General features: G+C 53.4%; 1 protein-coding gene across 1 annotated transcript in view; it reads right to left on the bottom strand.

Annotated features, from left to right (window-relative positions):
- The window catches only part of tmem130 (transmembrane protein 130), a 35632-nt gene extending 10489 nt beyond the window's left edge, over positions 1-25143 (bottom strand). The window contains exons 1-7 of the mRNA XM_038821088.1: positions 25016-25143; positions 24316-24630; positions 23293-23464; positions 22015-22157; positions 21030-21114; positions 18498-18703; positions 12879-12991 (exon numbers count right to left, since the gene is read on the bottom strand). Of these exons, the coding sequence (XP_038677016.1) occupies positions 12879-12991; positions 18498-18703; positions 21030-21114; positions 22015-22157; positions 23293-23464; positions 24316-24630; positions 25016-25064 (1083 nt within the window). The 5' untranslated portion in view covers positions 25065-25143. The remainder of the gene's footprint in view (positions 1-12878; positions 12992-18497; positions 18704-21029; positions 21115-22014; positions 22158-23292; positions 23465-24315; positions 24631-25015) is intronic.
- Between the last annotated feature and the right edge of the window lie 335 nt (positions 25144-25478).

Raw genomic sequence — 25478 nt, 5'->3', positions numbered from 1 at the left:
CTCCGATAGTGCAGCACTTCCTCAGTACTGACCCTCCAACAGTGCAGCGCTCCCTCAGTCCTGACCCTCCAACAGTGCAGCACTCCCTCAGTCCTGACCCTCCAACAGTGCAGCACTCCCTCAGTACTGACCCTCCGACAGCGCAACACTCCCTCAGTACTGACCCTCCATCAGTACAGCACTCCCTCACTACTGACCCTCCGACAGTGCGGCACTCCCTCAGTACTGACCCTCTGACAGCGCAGCACTCCCTCAGTACTGACCCTCTGACAGTGCAGCACTCCCTCAGTACTGACCTTCTGACAGTGCGGCACTCCCTCAGTACTGACCCTCTGACAGTGCAACACTCCCTCAGTACTGACCCTCTGAAAGTGCAGCACTCCCTCAGTACTGACCCTCTGACAGTGCAGCACTCCCTCAGTACTGACCTTCTGACAGTGCGGCACTCCCTCAGTACTGACCCTCTGACAGTGCAACACTCCCTCAGTACTGACCCTCTGACAGTGCAGCACTCCCTCAGTACTGACCCTCCAACAGTGCAGCACTCCCTCAGCACTGACCCTCCAACAGTGCAACACTCTCTCACTACTGACCCTCCGATAGTGCAGTACTCCCTCAGTACTGACCCTCCAACAGTGCAGCGCTCCCTCAGTCCTGACCCTCCAACAGTGCAGCACTCCCTCAGTCCTGACCCTCCAACAGTGCAGCACTCCCTCAGTACTGACCCTCCGACAGCGCAACACTCCCTCAGTACTGACCCTCCATCAGTACAGCACTCCCTCACTACTGACCCTCCGACAGTGCGGCACTCCCTCAGTACTGACCCTCTGACAGCGCAGCACTCCCTCAGTACTGACCCTCTGACAGTGCAGCACTCCCTCAGTACTGACCTTCTGACAGTGCGGCACTCCCTCAGTACTGACCCTCTGACAGTGCAACACTCCCTCAGTACTGACCCTCTGACAGTGCAGCACTCCCTCAGTACTGACCCTCTGACAGTGCAGCACTCCCTCAGTACTGACCCTCTGACAGTGCAACACTCCCTCAGTACTGACCCTCTGACAGTGTAGCGCTCCCTCAGTACTGACCCTCTGACAGTGCAGCACTCCCTCAGTACTGACCCTCTGACAATGCAGCACTCCCTCAGTACTGACCCTCTGACAGTGCGGCACTCCCTCAGTACTGACCCTCCAACAGTGCTGCACTCCCTCAGTGCTGACCCTCTGACAATGCAGCACTCCCTCAGTACTGACCCTCTGACAGTGCTGCCGTACCTCAGTACTGACCCTCTGACAATGCAGCACTCCCTCACTACTGACCCTCTGACAGTGCGGCACTCCCTCAGTACTGACCCTCCAACAGTGCTGCACTCCCTCAGTACTGACCCTCAAACAGTGCAGCACTCCCTCAGCACTGACCCTCAGACAGTGCAGAACTCCCTCAGCACTGACCCTCAGACAGTGCAGAACTCCCTCAGCACTGACCCTCTGACAGTGCAGCGCTCCCTCAGTACTGAATCTCCATCAGTGCAGAACTCCCTCAGTACTGACTCTCTGACAGTGCAGCCCTCCCTCAGCACTGACCCTCTGACAGTGCTGCACTCACTCAGTACCGACCCTCTGGCAGTGCAGCACTCCCTCAGTACTGATCCTCTGACAGTGCAGCACTCCCGCAGCACTGACCCTCCGACAGTGCGGCACCCCCTCAGTACTGACCCTCTGACAGTGCAGCACTCCCTCAGTACTGACCCTCTGACAGTGCAGCACTCCCTCAGTACTGACCCTCCGACGGTGCAGCACTCCCTCAGTACTGACCCTCCGATAGTGCAGCACTCCCTCGGTACTGACTCTCTGACAGTGCAGCACTCCCTCAGCACTGACCCTCTGACAGTGCGGCACCCCCTCAGTACTGACCCTCTGACAGTGCAACACTCCCTCAGTACTGACCCACTGACAGTGCAGAACTCCCTCAGTACTGACTCTCTGACAGTGCAGCACTCCCTCAGTACTGACCCTCCGTCAGTGCAGCACTCCCTCAGTACTGACCCTCTGACAGGGCAGCCCTCCCTCAGCACTGACCCTCAGACAGTGCAGCACTCCCTCAGTACTGACCCTCCGTCAGTGCAGCACTCCCTCAGTACTGACCCACTGACAGTGCAGAACTCCCTCAGTACTGACCCTCAAACAGTGCAGCACTCCCTCAGCACTGACCCTCAGACAGTGCAGAACTCCCTCAGCACTGACCCTCAGACAGTGCAGAACTCCCTCAGCACTGACCCTCTGACAGTGCAGCGCTCCCTCAGTACTGAATCTCCATCAGTGCAGAACTCCCTCAGTACTGACTCTCTGACAGTGCAGCCCTCCCTCAGCACTGACCCTCTGACAGTGCTGCACTCACTCAGTACCGACCCTCTGGCAGTGCAGCACTCCCTCAGTACTGATCCTCTGACAGTGCAGCACTCCCGCAGCACTGACCCTCCGACAGTGCGGCACCCCCTCAGTACTGACCCTCTGACAGTGCAGCACTCCCTCAGTACTGACCCTCTGACAGTGCAGCACTCCCTCAGTACTGACCCTCCGACGGTGCAGCACTCCCTCAGTACTGACCCTCCGATAGTGCAGCACTCCCTCAGTACCGACCCTCTGACAGTGCCGCACTCCCTCAGTACTGACCCTCTGACAGCACGGCACCCCCTCAGTACTGACCCTCTGACAGTGCAGCGCTCCCTCGGTACTGACTCTCTGACAGTGCAGCACTCCCTCAGCACTGACCCTCTGACAGTGCGGCACCCCCTCAGTACTGACCCTCTGACAGTGCAACACTCCCTCAGTACTGACCCACTGACAGTGCAGAACTCCCTCAGTACTGACTCTCTGACAGTGCAGCACTCCCTCAGTACTGACCCTCCGTCAGTGCAGCACTCCCTCAGTACTGACCCTCTGACAGGGCAGCCCTCCCTCAGCACTGACCCTCAGACAGTGCAGCACTCCCTCAGTACTGACCCACTGACAGTGCAGCCCTCCCTCAGTACTGACCCACTGACAGTGCAGCACTCCCTCAGTGCTGACCCTCTGACAGTGCAGAACTCCCTCAGTACTGACTCTCTGACAGTGCAGCACTCCCTCAGTACTGACCCTCTGACAGTGCAGCACTCCCTCAGTACTGACCCTCTGACAGCACGGCACCCCCTCAGTACTGACCCTCCGATAGTGCAGCACTCCCTCGGTACTGACTCTCTGACAGTGCAGCACTCCCTCAGCACTGACCCTCTGACAGTGCGGCACCCCCTCAGTACTGACCCTCTGACAGTGCAACACTCCCTCAGTACTGACCCACTGACAGTGCAGAACTCCCTCAGTACTGACTCTCTGACAGTGCAGCACTCCCTCAGTACTGACCCTCCGTCAGTGCAGCACTCCCTCAGTACTGACCCTCTGACAGGGCAGCCCTCCCTCAGCACTGACCCTCAGACAGTGCAGCACTCCCTCAGTACTGACCCTCCGACAGTGCAGCACTCCCTCAGTACTGACCCTCTGACAGTGCAGAACTCCCTCAGTACTGACCCTCAAACAGTGCAGCACTCCCTCAGCACTGACCCTCAGACAGTGCAGAACTCCCTCAGCACTGACCCTCAGACAGTGCAGAACTCCCTCAGCACTGACCCTCTGACAGTGCAGCGCTCCCTCAGTACTGAATCTCCATCAGTGCAGAACTCCCTCAGTACTGACTCTCTGACAGTGCAGCCCTCCCTCAGCACTGACCCTCTGACAGTGCTGCACTCACTCAGTACTGACCCTCTGGCAGTGCAGCACTCCCTCAGTACTGATCCTCTGACAGTGCAGCACTCCCGCAGCACTGACCCTCCGACAGTGCGGCACCCCCTCAGTACTGACCCTCTGACAGTGCAGCACTCCCTCAGTACTGACCCTCTGACAGTGCAGCACTCCCTCAGTACTGACCCTCCGACGGTGCAGCACTCCCTCAGTACTGACCCTCCGATAGTGCAGCACTCCCTCAGTACCGACCCTCTGACAGTGCCGCACTCCCTCAGTACTGACCCTCTGACAGCACGGCACCCCCTCAGTACTGACCCTCTGACAGTGCAGCGCTCCCTCGGTACTGACTCTCTGACAGTGCAGCACTCCCTCAGCACTGACCCTCTGACAGTGCGGCACCCCCTCAGTACTGACCCTCTGACAGTGCAACACTCCCTCAGTACTGACCCACTGACAGTGCAGAACTCCCTCAGTACTGACTCTCTGACAGTGCAGCACTCCCTCAGTACTGACCCTCCGTCAGTGCAGCACTCCCTCAGTACTGACCCTCTGACAGGGCAGCCCTCCCTCAGCACTGACCCTCAGACAGTGCAGCACTCCCTCAGTACTGACCCACTGACAGTGCAGCCCTCCCTCAGTACTGACCCTCTGACAGTGCAGCACTCCCTCAGTGCTGACCCTCTGACAGTGCAGAACTCCCTCAGTACTGACTCTCTGACAGTGCAGCACTCCCTCAGTACTGACCCTCTGACAGTGCAGCACTCCCTCAGTACTGACCCTCTGACAGCACGGCACCCCCTCAGTACTGACCCTCTGACAGTGCAGCGCTCCCTCGGTACTGACTCTCTGACAGTGCAGCACTCCCTCAGCACTGACCCTCTGACAGTGCGGCACCCCCTCAGTACTGACCCTCTGACAGTGCAACACTCCCTCAGTACTGACCCACTGACAGTGCAGCACTCCCTCAGTACTGACTCTCTGACAGTGCAGCACTCCCTCAGTACTGACCCTCCGTCAGTGCAGCACTCCCTCAGTACTGACCCTCTGACAGGGCAGCCCTCCCTCAGCACTGACCCTCAGACAGTGCAGCACTCCCTCAGTACTGACCCTCCGTCAGTGCAGCACTCCCTCAGTACTGACCCACTGACAGTGCAGAACTCCCTCAGTACTGACCCTCAAACAGTGCAGCACTCCCTCAGCACTGACCCTCAGACAGTGCAGAACTCCCTCAGCACTGACCCTCAGACAGTGCAGAACTCCCTCAGCACTGACCCTCTGACAGTGCAGCGCTCCCTCAGTACTGAATCTCCATCAGTGCAGAACTCCCTCAGTACTGACTCTCTGACAGTGCAGCCCTCCCTCAGCACTGACCCTCTGACAGTGCTGCACTCACTCAGTACCGACCCTCTGGCAGTGCAGCACTCCCTCAGTACTGATCCTCTGACAGTGCAGCACTCCCGCAGCACTGACCCTCCGACAGTGCGGCACCCCCTCAGTACTGACCCTCTGACAGTGCAGCACTCCCTCAGTACTGACCCTCTGACAGTGCAGCACTCCCTCAGTACTGACCCTCCGACGGTGCAGCACTCCCTCAGTACTGACCCTCCGATAGTGCAGCACTCCCTCAGTACCGACCCTCTGACAGTGCCGCACTCCCTCAGTACTGACCCTCTGACAGCACGGCACCCCCTCAGTACTGACCCTCTGACAGTGCAGCGCTCCCTCGGTACTGACTCTCTGACAGTGCAGCACTCCCTCAGCACTGACCCTCTGACAGTGCGGCACCCCCTCAGTACTGACCCTCTGACAGTGCAACACTCCCTCAGTACTGACCCACTGACAGTGCAGAACTCCCTCAGTACTGACTCTCTGACAGTGCAGCACTCCCTCAGTACTGACCCTCCGTCAGTGCAGCACTCCCTCAGTACTGACCCTCTGACAGGGCAGCCCTCCCTCAGCACTGACCCTCAGACAGTGCAGCACTCCCTCAGTACTGACCCACTGACAGTGCAGCCCTCCCTCAGTACTGACCCACTGACAGTGCAGCACTCCCTCAGTGCTGACCCTCTGACAGTGCAGAACTCCCTCAGTACTGACTCTCTGACAGTGCAGCACTCCCTCAGTACTGACCCTCTGACAGTGCAGCACTCCCTCAGTACTGACCCTCTGACAGCACGGCACCCCCTCAGTACTGACCCTCTGACAGTGCAGCGCTCCCTCGGTACTGACTCTCTGACAGTGCAGCACTCCCTCAGCACTGACCCTCTGACAGTGCGGCACCCCCTCAGTACTGACCCTCTGACAGTGCAACACTCCCTCAGTACTGACCCACTGACAGTGCAGAACTCCCTCAGTACTGACTCTCTGACAGTGCAGCACTCCCTCAGTACTGACCCTCCGTCAGTGCAGCACTCCCTCAGTACTGACCCTCTGACAGGGCAGCCCTCCCTCAGCACTGACCCTCAGACAGTGCAGCACTCCCTCAGTACTGACCCTCCGTCAGTGCAGCACTCCCTCAGTACTGACCCTCTGACAGTGCAGCACTCCCTCAGTACTGACCCTCAAACAGTGCAGCACTCCCTCAGCACTGACCCTCAGACAGTGCAGAACTCCCTCAGCACTGACCCTCAGACAGTGCAGAACTCCCTCAGCACTGACCCTCTGACAGTGCAGCGCTCCCTCAGTACTGAATCTCCATCAGTGCAGAACTCCCTCAGTACTGACTCTCTGACAGTGCAGCCCTCCCTCAGCACTGACCCTCTGACAGTGCTGCACTCACTCAGTACCGACCCTCTGGCAGTGCAGCACTCCCTCAGTACTGATCCTCTGACAGTGCAGCACTCCCGCAGCACTGACCCTCCGACAGTGCGGCACCCCCTCAGTACTGACCCTCTGACAGTGCAGCACTCCCTCAGTACTGACCCTCTGACAGTGCAGCACTCCCTCAGTACTGACCCTCCGACGGTGCAGCACTCCCTCAGTACTGACCCTCCGATAGTGCAGCACTCCCTCAGTACCGACCCTCTGACAGTGCCGCACTCCCTCAGTACTGACCCTCTGACAGCACGGCACCCCCTCAGTACTGACCCTCTGACAGTGCAGCGCTCCCTCGGTACTGACTCTCTGACAGTGCAGCACTCCCTCAGCACTGACCCTCTGACAGTGCGGCACCCCCTCAGTACTGACCCTCTGACAGTGCAACACTCCCTCAGTACTGACCCACTGACAGTGCAGAACTCCCTCAGTACTGACTCTCTGACAGTGCAGCACTCCCTCAGTACTGACCCTCCGTCAGTGCAGCACTCCCTCAGTACTGACCCTCTGACAGGGCAGCCCTCCCTCAGCACTGACCCTCAGACAGTGCAGCACTCCCTCAGTACTGACCCACTGACAGTGCAGCCCTCCCTCAGTACTGACCCACTGACAGTGCAGCACTCCCTCAGTGCTGACCCTCTGACAGTGCAGAACTCCCTCAGTACTGACTCTCTGACAGTGCAGCACTCCCTCAGTACTGACCCTCTGACAGTGCAGCACTCCCTCAGTACTGACCCTCTGACAGCACGGCACCCCCTCAGTACTGACCCTCTGACAGTGCAGCGCTCCCTCGGTACTGACTCTCTGACAGTGCAGCACTCCCTCAGCACTGACCCTCTGACAGTGCGGCACCCCCTCAGTACTGACCCTCTGACAGTGCAACACTCCCTCAGTACTGACCCACTGACAGTGCAGAACTCCCTCAGTACTGACTCTCTGACAGTGCAGCACTCCCTCAGTACTGACCCTCCGTCAGTGCAGCACTCCCTCAGTACTGACCCTCTGACAGGGCAGCCCTCCCTCAGCACTGACCCTCAGACAGTGCAGCACTCCCTCAGTACTGACCCTCCGACAGTGCAGCACTCCCTCAGTACTGACCCACTGACAGTGCAGAACTCCCTCAGTACTGACCCTCAAACAGTGCAGCACTCCCTCAGCACTGACCCTCAGACAGTGCAGAACTCCCTCAGCACTGACCCTCAGACAGTGCAGAACTCCCTCAGCACTGACCCTCTGACAGTGCAGCGCTCCCTCAGTACTGAATCTCCATCAGTGCAGAACTCCCTCAGTACTGACTCTCTGACAGTGCAGCCCTCCCTCAGCACTGACCCTCTGACAGTGCTGCACTCACTCAGTACCGACCCTCTGGCAGTGCAGCACTCCCTCAGTACTGATCCTCTGACAGTGCAGCACTCCCGCAGCACTGACCCTCCGACAGTGCGGCACCCCCTCAGTACTAACCCTCTGACAGTGCAGCACTCCCTCAGTACTGACCCTCTGACAGTGCAGCACTCCCTCAGTACTGACCCTCCGACGGTGCAGCACTCCCTCAGTACTGACCCTCCGATAGTGCAGCACTCCCTCAGTACCGACCCTCTGACAGTGCCGCCTCCCTCAGTACTGACCCTCTGACAGTGCAGCGCTCCCTCGGTACTGACTCTCTGACAGTGCAGCACTCCCTCAGCACTGACCCTCTGACAGTGCGGCACCCCATCAGTACTGACCCTCTGACAGTGCAACACTCCCTCAGTACTGACCCACTGACAGTGCAGAACTCCCTCAGTACCGACTCTCTGACAGTGCAGCACTCCCTCAGTACTGACCCTCCGTCAGTGCAGCACTCCCTCAGTACTGACCCTCTGACAGGGCAGCCCTCCCTCAGCACTGACCCTCAGACAGTGCAGCACTCCCTCAGTACTGACCCACTGACAGTGCAGCCCTCCCTCAGTACTGACCCACTGACAGTGCAGCACTCCCTCAGTGCTGACCCTCTGACAGTGCAGAACTCCCTCAGTACTGACTCTCTGACAGTGCAGAACTCCCTCAGTACTGACCCTCTGACAGTGCGGCACTCCCTCAGTACTGACCCTCCCAACAGTGCAGCACTCCCTCAGTGCTGACCCTCTGACAGTGCGGCACTCCCTCAGTACTGACCCTCCCAACAGTGCAGCACTCCCTCAGTACTGACTCTTTGACAGTGCAACACTCCCTCAGTACTGACCCACTGACAGTGCAGAACTCCCTCAGTACTGACTCTCTGACAGTGCAGCACTCCCTCAGTACTGACCCTCCGTCAGTGCAGCACTCCCTCAGTACTGACCCTCTGACAGGGCAGCCCTCCCTCAGCACTGACCCTCAGACAGTGCAGCACTCCCTCAGTACTGACCCTCCGTCAGTGCAGCACTCCCTCAGTACTGACCCACTGACAGTGCAGAACACCCTCAGTACTGACCCTCAAACAGTGCAGCACTCCCTCAGCACTGACCCTCAGACAGTGCAGAACTCCCTCAGCACTGACCCTCAGACAGTGCAGAACTCCCTCAGCACTGACCCTCTGACAGTGCAGCGCTCCCTCAGTACTGAATCTCCATCAGTGCAGAACTCCCTCAGTACTGACTCTCTGACAGTGCAGCCCTCCCTCAGCACTGACCCTCTGACAGTGCTGCACTCACTCAGTACCGACCCTCTGGCAGTGCAGCACTCCCTCAGTACTGATCCTCTGACAGTGCAGCACTCCCGCAGCACTGACCCTCCGACAGTGCGGCACCCCCTCAGTACTGACCCTCTGACAGTGCAGCACTCCCTCAGTACTGACCCTCTGACAGTGCAGCACTCCCTCAGTACTGACCCTCCGACGGTGCAGCACTCCCTCAGTACTGACCCTCCGATAGTGCAGCACTCCCTCAGTACCGACCCTCTGACAGTGCTGCACTCCCTCAGTACTGACCCTCTGACAGCACGGCACCCCCTCAGTACTGACCCTCTGACAGTGCAGCGCTCCCTCGGTACTGACTCTCTGACAGTGCAGCACTCCCTCAGCACTGACCCTCTGACAGTGCGGCACCCCCTCAGTACTGACCCTCTGACAGTGCAACACTCCCTCAGTACTGACCCACTGACAGTGCAGAACTCCCTCAGTACTGACTCTCTGACAGTGCAGCACTCCCTCAGTACTGACCCTCTGACAGTGCAGCACTCCCTCAGTACTGACCCTCCGTCAGTGCAGCACTCCCTCAGTACTGACCCTCTGACAGGGCAGCCCTCCCTCAGCACTGACCCTCAGACAGTGCAGCACTCCCTCAGTACTGACCCACTGACAGTGCAGCCCTCCCTCAGTACTGACCCACTGACAGTGCAGCACACCCTCAGTGCTGACCCTCTGACAGTGCAGAACTCCCTCAGTACTGACTCTCTGACAGTGCAGAACTCCCTCAGTACTGACCCTCTGACAGTGCGGCACTCCCTCAGTACCGACCCTCCCAACAGTGCAGCACTCCCTCAGTGCTGACCCTCTGACAGTGCGGCACTCCCTCAGTACTGACCCTCCCAACAGTGCAGCACTCCCTCAGTACTGACCCTCTGACAGTGCTGCACTCCCTCAGTACTGACTCTCTGACAGTGCAGCACTCCCTCAGTACTGACTCTCCGACAGTGCAGAACTCCCTCAGCACTGACCCTCTGACAGTGCAGAACTCCCTCAGTACTGACCCTCAGAATGTGCAGCGCTCCCTCAGTACTTAATAGGCTACAGGGTTCTGTTGAAAGTTAAACATGTTTAAGCTGGATGGAATTCCTGAATCTTTGCTGGTATTCGCAGCCATAACCTCCGGTTCTGCCTGTTGATAAATAGCAACCCTGGATCATGTAAACAGAATGAGCAAAATTCATTCTGCTCTCATTTCTTCAAGATTCAAGGATTTGGGGGATATAATCCTTTGATTCTGATGATTTTGTTTTAGTGAAAGCTCTCAATCAGTTGCTTTGCCTGGTCACACTGCAATGCACAGGAATATTGTAGCGATGTCACCGGACTCGTATTCCGCAGGCTCACGCTAACGTCCTGAGCACCCGGGTTTGAATCTCCAGCTATTTTGACAATGCCAGAATTTAAATTCAACTAATTAATTGAAAGCTGTTCTCATCACTGGTGCCGTGAATCTACCGTTGATTGCTATAAAAACCTATCTGGTTCACGACTATCCTTTAGGGGAGGGGATCTGCCGTCCTTTTTCCTGGACTGGCCTACAGCAATGTGGCTGACTCCTTGCTGCTCTCTGAAGCCACTCAGTTCAAGGACAATTAGGGAAGACAGGGAAATGCTGCCCCAGCCAGTGACACCCACCCCAATACTGGAATACTGCGTGCAGTTCTGGTCGCCACATTACCAGAAGGATGTGGATGCTTGAGAGAGGGTGCAGAGGAGGTTCACCAGGATGTTGCCTGGTATGGAGGGTGCTAGCTATGAAGAAAGGTTGAGTAGATTAGGATTGTTTTCGTTGGAAAGACGGAGGTTGAGGGGGGACCTGATTGAGGTCTACAAAATTATGAGAGGTAAGGACAGGGTGGATAGCAACAAGCTTTTTCCAAGAATGGGGGTGTCAATTACAAGGGGTCACAATTTCAAGGTGAGAGGGGGAAAGTTTCAGGGAGATGTGCGTGGGAAGTTTTTTACGCAAGGGTGGTGGGTGCCTGGAATGCTTTGCCAGCGGAGGTGGTAGAGGCGGGCACGATAGCATCATTTAAGATGCATCTAGACAGATTTATGAACGGGCGGGGAACAGAGGGAAGTAGATCCTTGGAAAATAGGCGACAGGTTTAGATAAAGGATCTGGATCGGCGCAGGCTGGGAGGGCCGAAGGGCCTGTTCCTGTGCTGTAATTTTCTTTGTTCTTTGTTCAATAAGGAGTCTGATTATTCCTCTACTCATGACACCTCAGTTACCACATTTTCCATTCTGTCTAATCAATTAATTAACAAATTATTTTAAAGTGACAGTGAGGACTTATTAATTGGCTAATGTGGCAGATTGATAATAACATCTTGAAGCGGGTAAAACCTCCCAAGGTGTAACACAGGGGTGTTATCGGAGATAAAACTGAGTCCTTGGGGGAAAATGGGGTTTTCTGTGACTTCAGCAACGGGCAGCAGGGGGTTTAGAGGGCTGGAAGTGTATTAAAATAGTCCAATCCACAGGTAAAAAAGGTGTGGATGAGGCCTACAGCAGCCAAAGAGCTGAGACAGGGGCAGAGGCGGACCACGTTGTAGAGGTGGCGACAGGTGGTCTTGGTGGTGGGAAGGTATATGGACGATAGCTCGCCTGAGGGGCACTGAGGTTGTGAAATGTTTTCCCCTGCCTCAGACAGTGATTGTGGTTGGAGACCAAAGCCATTGACATCATTCCACCCCCACCCCCGTCAATATTTAATTGGAGGACATTCTGCTCATTCTGTACCGAATGTGATAACTTAGTGAGGGGTTGAGGGGTTGGGGAGGTGTTGGCATGGGTGAGGGGTGAGGTAGAGCTGATGTCATCATCGTACATGTAGAAGCTGCCATGGTATTTCTTTGGAGTGCTGTTGGCCAGCTATGTGGATGCGAAATAGGAGGTAATGGCTCCACTCTTGTTTTTAAAAAAAATTCATTTATGGGATGTGGACTTCACTGGCTCAGCCCGCATTTAATGCCATTAACTCGTTGACCTGCAGAGGGGGGGGGGGGGGGGGGGGGGGGGGGGGGTGAGCTTTCTTGAATCACTGTAGTCCACATGGTGTAGGTACATCCACAGTGCTGTTAGGGAGGGGATCCAGGATCTTGACCCAGTGACAGTGGAGGAACGGCCATGTATTTCCAAGTCAGGATGGTGAGGGACTTGAGGGGGGAACTTCCAGGTGGTGGTGTTCCCAAGTATCTGCAGTCCTTGTCCTTCTAGAGATGGTAGTGGTCGTGGGTTTGCAAGATGCTGTCGAAGGAACCGTGGCGAGTTCCTGCAGTGCATCTGCAGGTGGTACCCACGGCTGCCACCGTGTGTCGGTGGTGGTGGCAGTGAATGTGTGTGGAAGAGGGAGCTGTCAAGCTAAGTGTACGATAAGTGGTTTGATTTACTCCAGATTGAACGTGCTGGGGGAATGATTTGTCCGATGCTAGTGGAGGTGATGTTTCAGACTAATGAGGAACCCCAGCCTTGAGCGGATGAACCCCCGATATGAGCTAATTTGCTGCCTCCGCTCTCTTTAATTTGAGGCCCTTACTCCTTGCATGGGACAGAATCGAAAAAGGTTTAAATTTTACCTCAATCGCGTCCTTCTGACCTTTACCCTTTCTCATGACGATGGAGAGGACGAAGAGGAGAATGATGGTGAAGAGAGTAACACATGGCACAATGAACCAAACTGGATGGGTACCTGTTGAGAAGACGGAAGGAGGGGTGATTAAGAGAAGTTCCTTTATGCTACCCCACTGGGTGATTAGTAGGTGCACAATCAACTGGTTACTTGTTTAATCCAATCAAATTGCCAACCATCCTCCCTGTAACCACCCCCACCCACTTCAATCAGCTGGCAACCAAGATTGAACCTGGGACTTTTTGGAACTGGAGGAGGCGACTCAGTCCCGTGAGCAAACGTTGATCTGTTCACAACTCCATTTACCTGCGTTCGTTCCTTAATACCTCAATACTCTTGCCCAGTAAAAATGGACCAATCTTGATTTCAAAATTCACAATTGATCCTCAGTCTCAACAACAGTTTAGGGGAGAGAGAGATTTTCAGATTTCCCTTGTGTGAAGAAGTGCTTCTGACATCGCCCCTGAATGACCCTAGCTCTAAGGTTAAGGTTATGCCCCCTTGTTCTGAAGCCCCCTCCCCCACAAGAGAAAACAGTTTCTGTCTCTGCCTGCCCTGCCGGATCATTTACTTGCGTGTGGGAGAGCTTGGACAAACCGCTAACTCTGGACCAGCTGGTAAAGGCCGTCAAGTCCTTTGAGATGAGTAAAACTCCTGGAAGCGATGGCTTAACTCCACAGCCTTCTGCGGCCAAGAGTTCCACACATTCACCACCCTCTGGCTGAAGAAATTCTTCCTCACCTCAGTTTTAAAGGATCGTCCCTTCAGTCTGAGGCTTTGCCCTCGGGTTCTAGTTTTTCCCTCCAAGTGGAAACACCCTCTCCACCTCCACTCTATCCAGGCCTCTCTGTATCCTGCACATTTCAATAAGATCCCACCCCCTCATTCTTCTAAACTCCAACAAGTACAGACCATGAGTCCTCAACCACTCCTCACATGACAAGCTCGTCATTCCAGGGATCATTCTTGTAAACCTCTTCTGGACCCTTTCCAAGGCCAACACGTCCTTCCTTAGATACTGGGCCTAAAACTGCTCACAATACTCCAAACGGGGTCTAATCAGAGCCTTATGCAGCCTCAAAAGAACATCCCTGTATTCTAGCCAGGAAGTACATCTCTGTATTTTAGCTAACATTGCATTTGCCTTCCGAGCCACTGATTGAACCTGCATGTTAATCTTAAGAGAATTTTGGGGGTGGCATGGTGGCACAGTGGTTAGCACTGCTGACTCATGGTGCCTAGGACCCAAGTTCAATCCCGGCCCCTGTGGAGTTTGCAGATTCTCCCCATGTCTGTGTGGGTCTCACCCCCCACAACACAAAGATTTGCAGGGTAGGTGGATTGGCCATGCTACATTGCCCCTTAATTGGGGAAAAAAAAAGAATTGGGGACTTCAAATTTAATTTTAAAAAGGGAGGATCTTGAACTCGGACTCCTAAGTTCCTTTGTGCTTCTGATTTCCTAAACCATTTCCCAGGTGGAAAATAGTCTACGCCTCATGAAAATGAAATGAAATGAAAATCGCTTATTGTCACGAGTAGGCTTCAAACGAAGTTACTGTGAAAAGCCCCTAGTCGCCACATTCCGGCGCAAGTCGGGAAGGCTGGTACGGGAATTGAACCATGCTGCAGCCCTGCCTTGGTCTGCTTTCAAAGCCAGCGATTTAGCCCTGTGCTAAACCAGCCCCTTTTGATCGCTTATTGTCACAGGTAGGCTTTAATGAAGTTACTGTGAAAAGCCCCTAGTCGCCACATTCCGGCACCTGTTCGGGGAGGCTGGAATGGGAATTGAACCCGCGCTGCTGGTGTTGTTCCGCATTACAAGCTAGCTGTCTTAGCCCAATGTGCTAAACCAGCCCCTGGTAACCAGCCCCCATCGACAAGCAGAAGGGGGAAAAGGAAGAAATTAGGAATTGGTGGCCAGTTTCACTGTTGAATGTGGATTATAAAACTTTGTCCAATCAGGCCATGTGGGCTGTGGAGTTGTTGAGCTCCCTGACCAGAACTTGTCTGTACCCGGCGGGAAGGTCTCCGATAGTCTCGCGTGACTCAGGGATGCAATTGTCTATGTGCAGGACAGCGGGTGGATACCTGCCTCATCAACCTGGACCCGGAGAAGGCCTTTGACAGAATATCACACACCTACACGATGAATGGGCTCTCCAAAATGGGATTGGGGGGAGGGGGGGGGGAGAATCTGCAATTGGTTGCTAAGGGAAGTTCAGCTGGAAGATCAGCCAAGATCTTATTGAATGGTGAAGCATGTTTGACAGGCCGGAGGGGCTACTCCAGCTTCTGCTTCTTCGGCCCTTGATGTACTGAATCTTTTTTTTAATCATCTCGAACGCCTCAATTAGATTGCCCTTTTCTTTCTGTACTCTTTTTCCACACTAGGCAAACCTCCCGTCACTTGATGCTGGAGTAGCACTGATGTGAAAGTGTGCAGCCTGGTCTGCAGATGAGCAAAAGTGGAAGTGGCAAAAGACGTTGCATCATTTTACTCCTGTGACAGCGCCCCGAGTGCAGCAACGGGAGCTAATCACGCTGGGATTATATAATGCAGTCACGAGTGAGGTTGCTGACCTTCATCAGGTTGCACTAAGCAGCTGCACCACCCCCAACTCGGTGTGGATTTTCACCCCCTGTCCCTCCTTTTGCAGTTATGTTACCGGCTAGAGAGAGAGGGGCCAAGACAAGGCTGACAGAGTGGACATTAAGTGGGACTGAAGAGCAAACATTGCATCTCAGACCCATCCCCCCGATCGCAATACAGAAGACAGAAAGAGTGAACAAGTTTGTTCCTGTACGGTCCATTGAAAGGAAGAAAAGAAAGACTGCGTTTTTATTCCCCTTTTTCACAATTACTGGACATCAGCAAGGACTTTATAGCCAATGAAGTACTTTGTGAAGTGCAGTCACTGTTACAATGTTGGAAGTGTGGCAACCAGTTTTCACACAGCCATCTCCTGCAAACAATATTGTTGATAACGATTAGGTCATCTATATTTGTATTGTGGATTGAAGGATAAATATTGGCCGGGACCCTGGGAGACCGCCCTCTGCCCTTCTTCAAAACGGTGCACTTGGATCTTCTACATCAGGGGTGGGCAAACTACGGCCCGCTAGCCGCATGCGGCCCGCCAAAGGTCTTTATGCGGCCCACCAAGATCAAGTCATTAAAAAAAAAGAAAAAAAAAGAAAAAATTTAAAACAAATTTTTTTTTTTTAATTTTAAGGTTAATATGGGGGGGCTGTTGGGTTACTGGTATAGGGTGGATACGTTGATTTGAGTAGGGTGATCATAGCTCGGCACAACATGTGTTTCATGTGAAGTTTCTACTTTAAAATATTAATTAATAAAAATTAATTGCTTTTTTTTTCTTTAAAAACCTTTTATTTTGGCTATTTTAAATATTAATTATTTTACTTAATATACTATGCGGCCCTTTAAAATTGTGAATTTCTGAATGTGGCCCTTGCACGGAAAAGTTTGCCCACCCCTGTTCTACATCGACCAGAGCAGGCACCCAGGGCCTCTGTATAACATCTCATACAAAAGACAATGCTGCACTCCCTCAGTACTGACCCACTGACAATGCTGCACTCCCTCAGTACTGACCCACTGACAATGCTGCACTCCCTCAGTACTGACCCTCTGACAGTGCAGCACTCCCTCAGTACTGACCCTCTGACAGTGCAGCACTCCCTCAGTACTGACCCACTGACAATGCTGCACTCCCTCAGTACCGACCCTCTGACAATGCTGCACTCCCTCAGTACTGACCCTCTGACAGTGCAGCACTCCCTCAGTATTGACCCTCTGACAGTGCAGCACTCCCTCAGTACTGACCCTCTGACAGTGCAGCACTCCCTCAGTACTGATCCTCTGATAATGCTGCACTCCCTCAGTACTGACCCACTGGCAATGCTGCACTCCCTCAGTACTGACCCTCTGACAGTGCAGCACTCCCTCAGTACTGACCCTCTGACAGTGCAGCACTCCCTCAGTACTGACCCTCTGACAGTGCAACACTCCCTCAGTACTGACCCCCTGAAAGTGCAGCACTCCCTCAGTACTGACCCTCTGACAGTGCAGCGCTCCCTCAGTACTGACTCTCCGACAGTGCAGCGCTCCTTCAGTACTGACCCTCTGACAGTGCGGCACTCCCTCAACACTGACCCTCTGACAGTGCAGCACTCCCTCAGTACTGACCCTCTGACAGTGCTGCACTCCCTCAGTACCGACCCTCTGACAGTGCAGCACTCCCTCAGTACTGACCCTCTGACAATGCTGCACTCCCTCAGTACTGACCCTCTGACAGTGCAGCACTCCCTCAGTACTGACCCTCTGACAATGCTGCACTCCCTCAGTACTGACCCTCTGACAGTGCTGCACTCCCTCAGTACCGACCCTCTGACAGTGCAGCACTCCCTCAGTACTGACCCTCTGACAATGCTGCACTCCCTCAGTACTGACCCTCTGACAGTGCAGCACTCCCTCAGTGCTGACCCTCTGACAATGCTGCACTCTGTCAGTACCGACGCTCTGACAATGCTGCACTCTCTCAGTACCGACCCTCTGACAGCGCAGCTCTCCCTCAGTACTGATCCTCTGATAATGCTGCACTCCCTCAGTACCGACCCTCTGACAGTGCCGCACTCCCTCAGTAACGATCCTTTGAAAATGCTGCACTCCCTCAGTAGTGTCCCTATGACAATGCTGCACTCCCTCAGTACCAACCCGCTGACTGCTGAAGTCTCTCAGTACCGACCCTCCGACAGTGCTGCACTCCCTCAGTACCGACCCTCTGACAGTGCTGCACTCCCTCAGTACTGACCCTCTGACAGTGCTGCACTCCCTCAGTACCGACCCTCTGACAGTGCTGCACTCCCTCAGTATTGACCCTCTGACAGTGCAGCTCTCCCTCAGTACCGACCCTCTGACAGTGCTGCACTCCCTCAGTACTGACCCTCTGACAGTACAGCACTCCCTCAGTACCGACCCTCCGACAGTGCTGCACTCCCTCACTACTGACCCTCTGACAGTACAGCACTCCCTCAGTACCGACCCTCCGACAGTGCTGCACTCCCTCAGTACTGATCCTCTGATAATGCTGCACTCCCTCAGTACTGACCCTCCGACAGTGCTGCACTCCCTCAGTACTGACCCTCTGACAGTGCAGCCCTCCGTCAGTACCGACCCTCTGATTCCAATCTTGGGTGACTGTCTGTGTGGAATTTGCACGTTCTCTCCGTGTCTGCCTGGGTTTCCTCCGGGTGCTCCAAAGGTGTGCAGGTTAGGTAGATTGGCCATGCTGAATTGCGCCTGATGTCCAAAGGTTAGGTGGGGTTACAAGGATAGAGCGAGGATTGGATCTGTATAAGGTGGCCTTTCAAATGGCCAGTGCAGACTTGATGGGCCGAATGGTCTCCTTCTGCACTCTAGGGACTTCATTACTTGGGAAGAAATGTACGACCCCCGTTGTCAAACCCTTTCGGCCATCTCTCCCTTCACGGGCTCCTCGTTTCTCAACACAGTCCGTCTCTTTCGAGCATGAAGGGCTTACCGTTTTGCCAGGTGGTTATTTTGTAGCACGCCTGCAGGGCACTGACACTGTTCTCAGCTCTCACGTTGAAGGTGTATGGTCCCAGCTCTCTGAAGGTGTGGCTCAGGTTGGCGACTGTTGACCTGAGCAGCTCGATCGGATGGCATCCGTGCCCAACATCGGGGACGCAGTAACGAGAAATGAGCCAACACATCTGGAGAGGGGGACTGGAAGAGGGGTACAAATGAGAAACGTTTGCTTAATGGCACAGACCCATAACACCGGGAAACCTTGTGTACCTGTATCTATTTGTAATACATTAAATAGCCAGAGAATTCCACTGAGAGGTTAGAATGTGGAATAAGGACTGATTGAGGCAAATAACTTAGATTCATTTAAGGGGCGACGAAATGAACATGAGGGAGAAAGGAATAAATTGATAGGGTGAGATGGGAGGGGCAGGGGTTTTGTGTGGAGTGTAAAGACTGGCAGGGATAATAATAATAATATTCTTTATTATTGTCACAAGTAGGCTGATATTAACACTGCCATGAAGTGACTGTGAAAAGCCCCTAGTCGCCACATTCCGGCGCCTGTTCGGAGGGAGAATTCAGAATGTCCAATTCACCTAACAAGCACGTAATTTCGGGACTTGTGGGAGGAAACCGGAGCGCCCGCAAGAAACCCACGCAGACACGGGGAGAACGTGCAGATTCTGCACAGTCAGTGACCCAAGCTGGGAATCGAACCTGGGACCCTGGCGCTGTGATGCAACAGTGCTGACCACTGCGCTACCAATGGCCTGTTCTGTGCTGCAAACGCTATGGGCGCGATTCTCCGCAAATGCAGCGAATCGTTAAGGCTGCCGTGAAACTGGCCGTGTTTCACAGCAGCCTCCGCGCCCCCTCCCGGGACACGATTCTCCCCCCCCGGGTGGGGCTAGCAGCGCGGTCCCGTGAAGCACGACCGTCGCTAAGCCCGCGCGCCAAGCGTCACGGCGGCTGACGCGCACGATGACGTCAGCCGCGCATGTGCGGGTTGGATGGCTCCAACCCGCTCATGCGCGGATGACGTCATCACGCATATACGTCAAACCCACGCATGCGCGGGCCGTCATGCCCCTCAGCCGCCCCGCGGACTGATCCTGCGGGGCGGCGGAGGAACAAATAGTGCGCGGGTATCGGACCCGCTGCCCGCGATCGGTGCCCACCGATCGCAGGCCCATGCCACCCTACGGCCGTGCCAATCGGTGCCATGGTTGTCCGGGACGGCACTTTGCAGCCGTTTTCACGAACGGTGAGATCAGGTGTGTTTGCGTTCGTGAAAACGGCCGTAAAGGCCTGGGATCTCGGCCCATCGGTCTGGGGAGAATCGCTGTTCGCCGTAAAAAACGGCGAGCAGCGATTCGTGTAGTGGGGCGGCCGTGGGGGGGGAGAATAGCGGGAGGGCGGGAAAAATGTCGGGAAGGCCCTCCCGCTATTCTCTGACCCGTCGTGGGCAGCGGAGAATCGCGCCCTATATCAGCTCCCATCCACATAACCTTCATTCCTGTTGTCATGTTTTTTATTGCAATTGTTTTGCAAAATAGCCATAAATTATATAAACAACCAATATAGTTGACCTGGTGACAGTGAAGAAATGATGCTATATTCCCAAGTCGGGACGCTGTGTGGCTTGGCGGGGGACTTGCTCAGGGATATCAGTAATAAACGTTCATAAATGGTTGGACTGTCCGTCCAAAATCACTGGTGAAAATCCTGAGTAACACAAGAAAGATTGTGGGGCGGGATTCTCCGACCCTGCGCCGGGTTGGAGAATCGGCGGGGGCGGCGTGAATCGTGCCACTCAGCCCCAACGCCCGGACACGATTTTCCGCAGAGCGGAGAATCGGCGTCATTGGGGCCGGGGTGGTCGGGGGCTGCTCTACGCGGCCCCCCCCCTGCAATTCTCCGCCCCGGACGAGCCGAGCGGCCGTAGAAAAAAACGGAGTCCCGCCGGCGACGTTCTAACCTGCTCTGAGCCGGCGAGACCTAAGCGTTGAAGGGTCGGGTGGTGGTCTGTGGGGGAGAAGGGGGGTCCGATCCTGGGAGGGCCTCCGATGTGGCCTGGCCCGTGATCAGGACACACCGATCGGCGGGCCGGCCTCTCTGTGTCCCGGCCTCCTTTACTCCGCCGCCGGCGCCGGTACTCCTGCGCCATGTTGGGTCGGGGCCGGCACGGGCAAGGGAGACAGCGCGCATGCGCGGAAATCACGCCGGTGGGACTGCGCATGCGCAGGTTCGCGCCGGACCCACTGCGCATGCACGCATCCTCTGACGCCCATTCCACAGCCGGAGCAGCAGCTGGAGCTGCGTGAACCGCTCCAGCGCCGTGCTGGCCCCCTGTAGGGGCCAGAATTGCAGATCCTGGAGCTGTGTTGACGCCGTCAGGAAACGTGACGGCGTTTCCGACGGCGTCAACACTTACTCTCAGGATCAGAGAATCCCGCCCTTGATTTATTCTGACACCTGTAGCCCTGAACATCAGGAGAGATCGACTCGCAAAATCTCTTACCTGCCATTAATGGACACATGAAAGTCCATTTTGTGGTCTGCATGGCTGTCATCTACACTCTTGACTTCAATCGCTTCGATTGTATCTGGAATGAGTCAGATTTGTAGAGAATGCGTAATTCAATTACTTAACTGTCATGCTTATTAGAGAACAATAATTTCACAACTCTGGTCACGGAGGGACACTGAACTTTCCTTGTTTGTGAGTCACCCTGAGATCACATGGTTAGCACTGAGTGGTTTGATCACAGGAGAGATGTATGGTAAAGACACTTAGTCTCTTGATGTTTCTCACACAAATGGCAGAATTTGTGTTTGCCTTTCATGGGGGATTAGGGGAAGTGGAGGGGGGGGGACCGGAGACAGACGGACCCACGACTTCCTGTTACCTGTCACCTTGCCAGTTTCTCACCATGACCCTGCCTCTGGCCCACTTTCCTTCAGGCACTGGGGCAGTGATGGCTACTGGCCTGCAAGCAGCAGGTAGCACATTAGGCCAATTCCGGGGCCTCTTAAGGTCACTCAGCAGGCAGTGAAATAATTTTCCATTTGACATTAGTGAGGCCACATTAAGACCAAAAGACATAGGCAGCTTCTTGCCGCATTCCATCCAGCTACTGACCACCCCCCGCCCATTCCCCCTCACACCCACCACACCTGTTGGGCCACATCTATGGCTGCTGGTCACCCAGTGGTGTCGCTGTCTGGCAGCTGTGGCCTCTCTCATCCCACCTACACCAACAGCACCCACCGCTGACAGGGGACTGATGTTTCTCTGTGCTGTGGGGACAACAGGAGCTTCTGCAGCCTCGGGAGCTCATCCGTCATCCTTAACCAGGGGGCGAGCACGCATTATGGTCACTGATTGGCCTGCCCATTAAAGATTGCAACGTGCTGGGTCAGGACCCGGAAATGGTCCCAACTCCAGCTAGCAAACGCAGCACAGACAGTCCAGTGGAAAATGCTAAAACAAAATGCACCATTACCTAGAAGTTTCAGCGAAACGCCATAAACTCCAGTCTTTTGCTGGGAGTGGTTGAGGTATGCAACAACATCAACATGCAGCTGGTAAATCCCTGGTCTTGGGTAGACATGAAGTGTGCAAGATTCATTCGTGACCATTCGCTCCCTGTATGCAGCCAAGTAGAAACAACAAGAAAGCAATTGTAAAATGCTCCACTTCAAAAGTTCTTTTTTGAAACTCAACAATCAAGTTAGGCGGAATGGCCTTCTGCATGGTCCTATCATATCTAATAATAATCATCTTTATTAGTGTCACAAGTAGGCTTACATTAATTCTGTAATGGAGTTACACCATGACACCTGTTTGGGTACACTGAGGGAGAATTCAGAATGTCCAATTCACCAAACAAACACGTCTTTCGGGACTTGTGGGAGGAAACTGGAGCACCCGGAGGAAACACACGCAGACACGGGGAGAACGTACAGGCTCCGCACAGACAGTGACCCAAGCCGGGAATTGAACCTGGGACCCTGGCACTTGGAAGCAACAGTGTGCTACCGTGCTGTGCTGGCCTTTCGAGGTGCAAAACGACGGAGACGGCTTGGGTTCAATCCCCATACCAGCTCTGGTAGTTCATGGAGCCCCTGCCTACTTGCCCCACTGTCGTGTACCTCAAGCTAATATATATAACCAATTGTCTTTCTCTAATGGAGAGAAATGCCCAGGGTCCTTTGTGGATGATGGGCCTGAATTACTTGGATTCAATTTGTCCATACCCCCTGCTCTTTCCCCATAGTCTTGTCAACTTATCATTTTTATGTACTTATCCAAATCCCTTTCAAAAGCTGCTCTTGAATCTGCTTCAACCACCCTTTCTGGAAGCACATTCCAGGACATAACAACTCACTGGGTAAAACACTTCTCGTTATCTACCCCCTTTCTCATATCTACCCGACTTTAATCGGAATCCTGAAATAAAGTTTCCCAACTTTGGATACCTTGGACGCCTTTTGTGATGACTGAGATTTGCGAGGCTGTATGAGGGTTGTATTCTGCGCATTACACATTGCATTTGACCAACACCTTTCATTGTGTGAAATGATCCACAAAAATAGGATCCAGCAGGAAGTTTTGAGCCTGCGATTTCACCAACTTCTTGTGCGCGCAGTCCTCAACAAAGGGACAGTTTGGCCAAGGTTGGGTCAATAAATCCTAGTGCAAACTTTCAGAGGTATGCAAATTGTCTCATAGTTATTCATGCAAAATGTGGATTACAGCACCATATAGGACAAGAATTTACCCGTCACCAAACTGCCAGAAGTAGCGGAACGTAGCAGTGTCGAAATAATCATTTGGATCGTACAGAATGAAGGAGATCTGCATTGGGGTCTTGGTGGCCAGTTCATATTCCTTGCTCGAGGAAGTGATGCTGCCATTTGGTTGCAGTAGTGAAAGTGTTCCCACCACAGAGTCTGACCAAGGAAAGAGAAACAGCCACAAATGGCCAGCAATCAATACAGACAGTTATTGAAGGTTTATGTACTAGTAACCTGGTGGAATTAGTTATTAAACAATATTCACCAATTACCTGGTCCTATCATAATTATTGATCAATATTCGCTAATAACTTAGTGTCAGTACAGTTATAGACCAATATTCACTAATAACCTAGTGTCAGTACAGTTATTGATCAATATTCACTAATAACTTGGTGTCAATACAGTTATTGATCAATATTCACTAATAACTTGGTGTCAGTACAGTTATTGATCAATATTCACTAATAACTTGGTGTCAGTACAGTTATTGATCAATATTCACTAATAACTTGGTGTCAGTGCAGTTATTGATCAATATTCACTAATAACTTAGTGTCAGTACAATTATTGATCAATATTCACTAATAATTTGGTGTCAGTGCAGTTATTGATCAATATTCACCAATAACTTGGTGTCAGCGCAGTTATTGATCAATATTCACCAATAACTTGGTGTCAGTGCAGTTATTGATCAATATTCACTAATAACTTGGTGTCAGCGCAGTTATTGATCAATATTCACTGACAACTTTTCTGAGCACAATATTCAATATTGAACAATATTCACCAATAACCTGGTGTTATCAATGTCACCATAGTTTTTTAAAATTAATAACTGAATACAATTAGTTAATAACCAATGTTGACAATTAACCTGATATAGTTACAAACCGTTATTAAGGACCATCCAGGAATAATTGATCAGCCTTTTGAAATATACTGAAAATATATTTAAACGAGTGAGTGGGAGGCAACAGTTTCCATTCCACAAATTATGCTCTCACCTGTTACATGGACTTTGATGGAATCGTGGGCAAGTGTAGGGCACCAGGAACACTCCCTCCGGGTCACCCAAACGCGTACGGCGTAGACCTTCGGCACCAGGCTGTGGACGGTGATGGAGGATTGGAGTTCCTGTTCCGATCTCCTCACGATGGCGAGCGGGCTCTCCAGGTACCAGTGGAAGATGTACGATTGGGGTTGGGGGAGGTCCTGCTGGCTCCGAACCATGGGGACCAGCCTGGCTTCCACATTCCCCTGGGCACCAGTGGTGATGGGACCATCGTTGCTCAGCACCAGGTCATACTGCCAGCACATGCCTACAGGGTGGAAACAAAAAGTCTGACCATTGACAAAATCTAAATGGAAAACCAGCTCCAATTTAAAAAACGAACAATAACAAGCAATACAATTAAACGTTGGGATAAAATATAGCCATCCGCAACCTGAGCCCAGTGGCAGGGTGGGGGGGGGGGGGGGGGGGGGGGGGGGGGGGGGGGTGAGTTTGATTAACTGTATGAGACTATCAACAGTGTGGCTTTGAGTTAGCTGCTGCTTTTAAGATGAACATACTTAAAAGCAGCAGGGACACTCCCAGATGTAAATCCTGTTTATTAAGGATAAATCTGCTGCACCTTTCTGAATTCATGATCCAAGGTCTCCTTCCCCACTTGGTGGTCACTCTCTCTCCCACACCTCACTCACCTGACAACACTACGGTGATCAACAGGAGCAGGGGCTTGAGGGAAGTCATGGTTCACGGACTGAGTGCTTTTTTTCTCCCTCTCTCTCAGTGACAGTCTGAGATTTCCCCACCCCCTTCCTTCATCTGCACCAGCAGGCTTACTCTCTTTACATTTCCTGCTACGTCAGGGTGTCAATCCACATCGCCTTGTGCCCAAGGGAAAGGGGAACCTATGGGAGAAAACACAGTAAAACTGAGAAATGGCTTTTACTGCCCTGAACTGGAGTTCCATGTTAAGGTCTACAAGACCAATTCCGTGCCACCCATTTCCTAAGTTTAACTTTAAAAAAAATTTATTTCTGGTGATCACCCAGTTTATTTATTTTCAACTGTCTGGGACTGGGGGGTGTGGCGCCGCCATCCCCTGCCTCGCCTCAGCCCAGGTGAGTGCTCCTCAGACCCTCCTCATCCGCACTTCTGTCA

This window comes from Scyliorhinus canicula, chromosome 15 (genome assembly GCF_902713615.1).
Source record: "Scyliorhinus canicula chromosome 15, sScyCan1.1, whole genome shotgun sequence".
Classification (NCBI taxonomy): domain Eukaryota; kingdom Metazoa; phylum Chordata; class Chondrichthyes; order Carcharhiniformes; family Scyliorhinidae; genus Scyliorhinus; species Scyliorhinus canicula.
This window is presented reverse-complemented; position numbering and strand designations above follow the sequence as displayed.